At 37.0% G+C, this 9,263-nt stretch overlaps 1 protein-coding gene across 1 annotated transcript; it reads right to left on the bottom strand.

Annotated features, from left to right (window-relative positions):
* Positions 1-3,803: 3,803 nt before the first annotated feature.
* On the bottom strand, positions 3,804-6,867 carry LOC145160937 (cationic amino acid transporter 6, chloroplastic-like). The gene is made up of 5 exons (XM_079080321.1): positions 6,361-6,867; positions 6,028-6,250; positions 5,592-5,940; positions 4,539-4,773; positions 3,804-4,461 (listed from the first exon to the last, which is right to left on the bottom strand). The coding sequence occupies exons 1-5, from the start codon at positions 6,740-6,742 to the stop codon at positions 3,872-3,874; spliced, it is 1,779 nt and encodes a 592-aa protein (XP_078936447.1). The 5' UTR covers positions 6,743-6,867; the 3' UTR covers positions 3,804-3,871.
* Between the last annotated feature and the right edge of the window lie 2,396 nt (positions 6,868-9,263).

Below are 9,263 nucleotides of genomic sequence, written 5' to 3'. Positions count from 1 at the left end.
ATGTCGCAAGTGGAGTATCGTGCTATCCTCAAGTATCGATTTATGATCCCTTTATTTTTGGTTGATGAGACATGCCCATTGGAAGGAAGATCAACGTTTAGACCAACTTATGTTTTAGTTTTTGGATGGTGTGGAGGGAAGCATGCATGTGTAGATCTAACAGGGGTTTCCCCTCTTGTGGGCTTAGTGAGTGGGGTTTTCAATGCGGGGCAAACTACTTTAGAAGCTGCTTCATGCAAAGTGTCAAAACAAAAGAAACCGTGCATGGACAATCAACACACGTTTATACATTTTGCATTTGATACTTTCGGTTTCCTTGCACCAGATGTAGTGGAGCTCCTCAATAGAGTCCAACGGGTCATGTATAATAATGTTATGACCAATGTTTTAAAAACCGGTTTTTTAGTTGAACCGGTATGGTAACCGGTTCACGGTTCAACCGGTTCTACCGCCGGGTGAACCGGTTTCTATAGTTTTCATGTTTTTTTCTATTTTCCTATACATACATACATATATAAAGTATGAATTTGATATTTACAAGTTCAAACATTAAAAATACACATAAAAATACGTTGTAGATGAATCCAAATACATTAAAATAACACATAACCATAAGTTTTAGTGTTTTACATCAATCTATATACGTCAAAAAGAAAATAAAGTATAATACTGAAACGAAATATAATTTTAAATGAATACAAACACATCAAAAAACTTTATAACATTTACCATATGTTTTTATTTAGAGAAAACTAAATAGATTTGAAAAAAATCACCAAAGTTTATTATGTAAATGATTCTTTTTCATGTGTTTTTATTCGGTTTAACCGGATTTTTCTAAAAACCGGCCGGTTCAATCCGGTTCAGAAATCAATGTAAAACCGGTGATAATTGAACCGCTCCTTCTCCCGGTTCCCGGTCCAAACGGTTCGACCGGCCGGTTTAAACCGGTTTTTAAAACATTGGTTATGACCCCAATGTCTATGACTGTTGTTTTTAAAAGAATTAGTTTTGTCATTCAAAAAAGGGGTTGCGACACAACTTGTTGCTCGTTTACCCACTATATCTATGTAAAACTTTTATGTTTAATCTAATTCAAATTTGATCAAAAAAAGTTGGGTAAAATTTCTTATTGTATGGTTCAAAATAATTACAAAATTTTAGATTAATTTTTAGACAAAACTTCAAAAATGGTCCCTGTGGTTTTCGAAAATATCAAGTTTGGTCCCTAATTTACAAAGACCTCACGGATCTTCCCTGTGGTTTCAAAACTTTTAACATTTGGTCCTTTCGGCTAACTCCGTTACCATTTAGCCGTTAAGTCAGGGGCATTTTTGTCATTTCACTACACAGGGACCATTTATGAGGTATTCAATTACTTTTTTTTTAAATAAATAAATAAATAATATTTAATATGCAAGGGTCCCACCCCTCTCTCTCTCTCTCTCTCCCCGCTAAAATAATAAAGGACCATATTAACCCACCTCTACTGCCATCAACATTACAACCTTCCCCTTCCTTCTCGTCGTGAACCGCCGGATGCCAAAATAACCGGGCAGCAGAGCTGCCACCCACCATTGGCAAAACCCACTTCACCACCGCCACCGCAGTGACTGTTGGAACACCCCTACTCTGACCATCTACCATCTGACATCGTCCATCGCTCTTCCCTCTCGTCATCCCCGCTGAGCAGAAGCAAGAAGGAAGCAAGAAAGGCAACCGGAGCAACCTCCGGCCACTACTACAGCCGCCATCTGCTGCTGCCACCATGATTCCAGCCGCCACCACCACCTTCTACTGCTTCAATCGATTTACAATGCAAAATTACCTTTTCTGGAAGGATCTTGGGAGGATTGGTAGAGGACTAAGAAGCACAAGAATGTGAGGAGTGGGATCAGGTGAATGGAATGATAATGGATAAGCAGAGCACCTACGATTCCTCATGCCTGTATCCAAGTCTCTTACAATTTTCCCTTATTTTAATTCCAACTCCTTAATTTCTTATTCCCATCTCTATACATGTTCATCTATTTGCTGAATTGGATGTCTCTGGACAGAAAATTGGAATTGTATGCTTCCAATGGTGATAACTCTTACTAAATAAATCAGAAAATGAAGGAGGAGAACAATGCACTCCAGGTGCTCGATGAAACACCTGAAAGAAATGTTCATTCACAAAACTGAAAGTGTATAATTTCACACCTGGAGAAGAAGATTGGCTCTCAATTCGAACAGGCCACACTCGATGAGGTGTTTGGGTTACAACAACAGCAACACCACCCTTGGGGGTGGTGGTGTTTCTCGGTAGTGAAGGAAAAGGGGAAGGGCAGTAGAAAAACGTGAATGGAAGGCAGTAAGTGGTGGTATTTGAGGGTGGGTTTGAGTGATCAAACGGGATGGAAGATGGGTGGCTGGGTTGTGGTTTCCGGTGGGGAAGGAGGTGATGGCAGTGGTGGTTTTATGGCGGAAGGTGGTGCTACCGTGTGGAGAGAGAGAGAGAGAGAGAGAGAGAGAGAGAGAGGTGGGACCCCTTGCATATTAAATATTATTTATTTAAAAAAAAGTAATTGAGTACCTCATAAATGGTCCCTGTGTAGTGAAATGACAAAAATGCTCATGACTTAACGGCTAAATGGTAACGGAGTTAGCCGAAAGGACCAAATGTTAAAAGTTTTGAAACCACATGGACGATCCGTGAGGTTTTTGTAAATTAGGGACCAAACTTGATATTTTCGAAAACCACAGGGACCATTTTTGAAGTTTTGTCTATTTTTTATTTAATATAAAATGTATTATTCGATTGTTAATAAAATAACTTAATTTTATTTATATACACACCAAGATTCTTCAAATAGTTTAATTAAACCCCAGCCCACCTGTTTTATTTTACTTGAAGCCCCTTCCCCCTTAATGTAAAAATATAATAGGAATCGATCTTTTTTTAATGTACAATTAAGCAATCAAAGTTTTAAGCTGTTAGTTTTCAATTTCACTTGATCATATACTCGTATTGGAAGATATAACAGCTGGAATCAATTTTGATACATATGTGACGTCTATGTAGGCAAAATTTGGTCACTCTCTATGTTCCACTAACATTTCATCCATGTATACTTTCTATTTGAATTTTATTTCTTCAATTTAACATTATTTCATTTATATATTTTTTTTCATTTTAACTTGTCTCATTTCATTTTGTAATTTCTTACGGAATGAACTCTTTTTTCTTTCTTCCTGAATTTCAACCAAGTCCGAATTTGAACCTAAATAAAAATCGCAACAAAATCACCTTCATCCATTTGGGAAGTTCGAGGTTGTGTATACTTGTTGAAAAAGTGTAGGCAGATTATCGATGAATCATAGATATAAAGTGTAGGCATACTATCGTAGTTATTAGGATTTTACATTTTGGTTTATTTCATCTGACACAGTGGGTTTTCATTTTGCTTTACGTGTGTGATTTCGTTAAAGTTGCTTCAACAACTTAACATATCATTTGATAAAGACGAGTCACACATAAACACATAATTGGAATTCCTCATCTTGGGTTGATTTTGCCATGGAACCAAAGTTCAAACATAGAATTGCATGCCACAATCCACCATTTCAACTCCATTGAATCCCACCACCTTGAAAACACATCATACCCATAAAATCATTTCAACTCTATTCTATCCCCCCACCTTCAGACAAATCATACCAATAAAATTCAATTACGTGACATGATAGTGTGGTATGATATAGATCCGATTTTATTCATTACTTAGTTATATCTTATCATGCTATCACGTCAAGTTGTTAGATGACAAATTTGATATTATCATTAATAGATACCATAATTTTACTACTTTTTAAGGTCAAAAAAGCAAGATTAAGCAAAAAGAGTAGCTTCTTTTTGCACTTTGGGTCCTATGCTAGTGAGATCCTCGACATCAATAGTCTCATCACTCTTTTGGCTCAAAACCCTTTCTTCCTCGGCATCAAAACTAGCATGAACACTGTAAACAAAATATACAACTACCACTAGAGCCGAAAAGACTGCAAACCGTATATAAGAAGGCCCATCAAGATTTCCCAACAAGAATATATCAAGAAAGATCGAGACACATGGTATCCATGGCATCAACGGGACCCCCCAAAAATCGGGCTTTCTTGCTTGTGGGACCGCGTAATTAAACAAAACCACTAATCCAATAGCAACCATGGAGCACACCCCAAGCACAAACACCTTAGGTGTACCACCCGGCACCACCCACCAAAGTAAAGTGAATATAAGAGAAGTGAACGAGAAGCTTAAAAGGAAGGACACTGTGGGCCATGGGCTACGGGTGTCATTTGAGACATAACGTCTGTAGATTACCGCATTTGCGACCATTAAGAAGACAAAAAGTGTTCCAATGGAAACAAGGTTGAGAAGGACATCGAGCTCGGTGAAAAGGGCAATGGCAGCCGTGAAAATACCTAAAAATTTGATATGTTAATATGAAAAAATAGTTTGTGGTTGATTTTAATGTTGAATTTTGGGAAAATGAAGTTACCAAGAAACATGGATGCGTTCACGGGTGTTGATGTTTTTGGATGGACTTTTGCAAACCATATTGGAACAATGTTGGACCGGCCAATTACACAGAGGTATCTGGCCTGGCCCAACATTGCAACCAGTAGGGAGGTTAGGATCCCGAAGCTGGCTCCAACTCCTATCACATTGGATACCCACTTCCATCCGTTTCTTTTTATTGTAAATGCCCCTGAAAATGGTGCCTCCGGGTTTATCTAACATAATTGAAAGTAGGTTGTGGTTATATGTAAATTTTAAAATATGGATTACGGTAAAACACGATCGTTATTTCTCCCAACAAAAGCATATTACAACAATTTTAAAATGGATTGATACATGAAATATTATATAAATTTCATTACTTGTTATTAAGAAAATAGTTTATGTATGCCACTATCATAAGAAAACAATTTATAATCCCTTGACAAAAACAACAGCTTTCATTTAAAAAGGTCAAATCTTTTGCTTTGTTTTTGGCGTTTTATAAGTAGTTTTGATATTTAATTTGAAGTTTACTTTTCACAAGCAACCAACTTGATGTTTATGACTCTCTTCCTCACTATATTATCCACCATTCAACTTGTTATGTTATATAATGTTTGTTACTATTGTTTAAAATTTTAAATAACAAAAACATTCGTAATGGTAAAAAAAAAAAAAAAAGAATAACTAAAATCTATACACCAAAAGTAATAATCACAATTGGTAAAAGGAAACGTAATTTGGATTAAAAACTAACAAGTATTATAAATATTATGCAGAACTTTTTTTTTAACAGCATGTTAATATTTAATAACCACTTTGGTTATTGCACAGTAATCTAAAAATCCAATTGTGTGGCAACTAAGGTGGAGACTAGATAACAAAAAATTTTACTTTTTTAAGGTATGGTTTAATACGTGTGGCATGCAAAGGATGCGGTGCACAGAGATCATCCACCAAAAGTAGAATACATATTCACCAAATAGATACTTTATTTTTGTATATGATTTGTAATTATTAGTTAAATATTTACTACGAATTCAATGCATACCAGATCATAAGGAAGAAGCATCGACATTGAAGTCGCCATTAAACAGTATAGAACAGTAACGAGGATAACGGAACCAGTAACTCCGATAGGGATATCGGTTACCGGGTTTTTAACCTCCTCAGCCAGCGTCGATACGGCGTCGTAACCAATGTAACTCAGGTAAACCAGAGTAGCACCATTGAACACCCCCGGAGCTCCGAATGGGAAGAACCCGCTCGGATGACTCGGGTCGGATGGCTTCGTGAAGTTCTTCGAATCTCCTTTCCAAAACCCCATTATGATCACAAACATTATAAACAGAATGTGTAGCGCAGTCAGAATCATATTCAACACGGAGCTTTCTCGCGTGCTGTAATCAATTGAAATTAAAATTGGAATCGTTAGCTATTGGATTTTTGGTTATTACGATTTGAAACGAAAATGTTGAATTAAGGACCTGTAACAGATGATGATAGTGAGGATTGATATGACGACGACTGCGATGAAATCAATTTGATTGAAACCTTTTGGTAGAGAAGAAATGGTTATTCTCCATTTGGACTCTGCGGAAACACCAATGGCTGTTCCGAGATAGGTCGTGAAGCTTCTCGCTACGGCGGCATTGGACAAAACGTAATCCATTATCAGATTCGCTCCGGTTAAAAATGCCGTGAACTCGCCTGAGAAAAAAAAAATCAACCAACTCGATCAGATTACACTCATGCGATGGCTTGTTTAAAGCAAATTACTGGATTAGTGAATCTATTTTAATGAAACGAAGCAAACAAACCAAAAGTGACTCGGATGTAGCTAAAGGCACCGCCTGCGACGGGCATGTGCACGGCGAACTCGGTATAACAGAAAGCGGAAAGTAGGGCGCAGAATCCGGCAATGACGTAGGATAAGACGACGGCGGGGCCAGCCTTGTCGTGACTAGCGGTGCCAGTGGTGACGAAGACGCCGGCGCCGACCATACCTCCGACACCAAAACAGATTAGATCGTACCAACGGAGACTCTTCCTCATTTTGCCACCATAGCGGAATCTGACACCGCTTGTTTCGTCAAAGGTGGTGGAGACGGATCCGGCACGACGGGAGAGCCGGCGAGGAGTATCGCGGAGGGCATTAAGGTAGGATTTGAAGCTTGAGAAAGAGGATTCATTGCTTTCCATCGCCTTTCTACTTTCCCTCTCTCTCTAAATTTCTCTACTCTGTGTATTGGATTTTTGGCTGTATGTATAACTTGTAGAAGAGAAGGAAATGTTTATAAAGACAACTTAGACACACACAATTACCCCGTGGATTTGGATTACAGAAAGTGACAGCGGGCGGTAAAACAAACGGCGGACGAAATGTTTTTAGTAGCGGTCCCTATGAAATCTACTTTTTCCAATGCAGCCCCTATTTATGTTAGTAATTATCATATAAGGACTGCATTCCACCTTTTAGTTGTTTTCAGAAAAAAGTTGGCTTTATAATAAGTTGATAATGATAATCCACCACTAATTACACTTGTCTTCATCCAGTAAATGATTACTCCAACCACAATTGACTTGCCAAATAGTATTCGTAACTCAAAAGTTCACTGAATATGCACCAGTTTATTATTAAATAAGAATCAAGTTAAAAGTGTTCAATAATAAAAACAAAAATTAAATTGGGAACATATATCAGCTGATTAGGTTTGGATTGACTTGCTCCGGAATATTACAGAGTAACGATACGATATATACTTCAATTCCTTTCCTAGTTATACAAAACTTAAAAGGCGAAAAACTCCAATGAATTATGTTCTATATCATATTTTATCTGAAAACATCTACGAGTCAGTCTATAACATCCGATTTCTAGTTATTGGGATCTCGACGTGATGCGGTTGTGATTTGTCCATGGCACAACTACGTCGATTAAATGAGGATCACAGTTGTTTGGTGCCCGTGTCTGTCCGCAGCGCAGCGGCCGCCACACCCCAAAACCCTAGATCTCGGGGCTTGGGTCCCATTTAAGGAATATGATGTAAGGGTTTGTTGATATTCTCCCGCCTCCAACATCAGAAAACCCTAATCATGAAACTTGAGCCTCTCCTCACTCCATTCTTCTTCTTTGGTGGTTTTGGCATATTGGAAAGCTTTTGGTGTGATGATTCAAGAGTTGTTGGCATTCTTAGCTCAGATCGAAAGATTCATCAGCCTTCTTATCCATGTTAAACCTCTATAAGTCTTCAAGCTTACACCTTTATGCTTATAGCTTTATAGATCTTGGTTTATATGCATGTTTTGTCCCCTTTTGATGGATTTGAGTTGGAGTTTGGAAAACTCTATTAGTTGCATAAATTGCACCTTTTCATAGGTTAATTTCATGTTTATTTATAGCATTGCATTGCATTTTTACTGTAATTTTCATGCATTTTGCATTTAGGGACATTATCGAGGATCTGTCTATATTTCACCATTTTTGTTGATGTTTCAGGGTGATTTGAAGATTGGAGCATGCTTAGGATGTTCGAGGGAAGCTCTCAGTGAAGTTTCGAAATTTTCGGAGCTAAATTGAAGAAATTGAAAAAAATCGGAAATTGGCTATTTTGTAGCACGTTACATCGCCCGCGCTTTGGCAAGGCATACGTTACACGGCCACACTTTGAAAGCATTTCAACACATCAGCACCATTACACGGTCGTGTAATGGCAAGACATACATTACACGGGTCGTTTAACGAGGTCGGGCAATTTCTTTGACTTGCAACTTCCGATAAAATGAGTTTTTCTGAGGAATTTTAAAGAGACTTCAACCATGGACTTCAAGGAGGCGATTTTGGGAGATCATATCACTATTGAGCACTTTTGAAACACTTTAATTTTCATTTTGTAGTTGATTTGAAGATCAAAACTTGTTGAATTTGTAGTTTGATTTAGCCATGTGTGGCTAACTTCTCTATCATTTCCGATTCTAGATTCTTAAGTGTTTGTCACTTTGTTGTTAGATTGTAATTTGCACTTGATTTCATGTTTATCATCTAGTAATCTTTGATTTGGTCTTCAATATGTGTTTTATTAGTCCTCTTTTCACTTGATCAATGGAATCAGGGTTCTTATCAATCTAGTTAGTCAAATTGTGAAATTCGTATATGTTTTATGATTTGATGTTGGTAACATACACTTGATTGGTTTCAAATAGATCAAAATTATTGTAATCAAAGATTAGATGTTCATATTCCCGAACTTATGAGGAATATTTGATATTGTTGGTAATTGTTACAAGAGCTTAATGTCATTTAGTGATTTGATGCAAAAGCTTATTTGAATTGAATCAACCAAATGAAGTTTTGTTTGAAGAGCATATTTTGAATAAAACAATTTTGTTAACATTGATATTAGAGCTTATTAATATCTTGATTACCAACCTAGATTGAACATGAATCATAGTCATATTATATCTTATAACATTGCACATGAATGGGAATCAGAATCGGAATTGTCTTTAAATTCTTGAATTTTAATTTTCAAACTATCAGGTTTCCAATTTATTTATGAAATTTTATTTCAGCAACAAAACCCCTTCTTTTTAATAATTGGTATTGATGTGTCACGTGAAAAATATGGTTAAACGATAAGTCCAGTATCTCTGTGGACCAACCCTGCTTATTCTATACTATCTCTAATGTATTGTAGTAGTGAAAATGAACTCAATTGTTATT

Source organism: Lactuca virosa, chromosome 2 (genome assembly GCF_052849685.1).
Source record: "Lactuca virosa cultivar CGN04683 chromosome 2, Lactuca_virosa_CGN04683_v6, whole genome shotgun sequence".
Classification (NCBI taxonomy): Eukaryota; Viridiplantae; Streptophyta; class Magnoliopsida; order Asterales; family Asteraceae; genus Lactuca; species Lactuca virosa.
The sequence above is the reverse complement of the archived record's forward strand: the minus strand, read 5'-3'. Positions and strand labels throughout refer to the sequence as shown.

Excerpts from the sequence above, each read along its gene's own strand:
- LOC145160937 (XM_079080321.1), bottom strand. The coding sequence starts at position 6,742 with ATGGAAAGCAATGAATCCTCTTTCTCAAGCTTCAAATCCTACCTTAAT. Across the intron at positions 5,941-6,027 it reads ACTATCATCATCTGTTACAG|CACGCGAGAAAGCTCCGTGT; the intron begins GTCCTTAATTCA and ends AATTGATTACAG. Across the intron at positions 4,774-5,591 it reads TGCTTCTTCCTTATGATCTG|ATAAACCCGGAGGCACCATT; the intron begins GTATGCATTGAA and ends CAATTATGTTAG.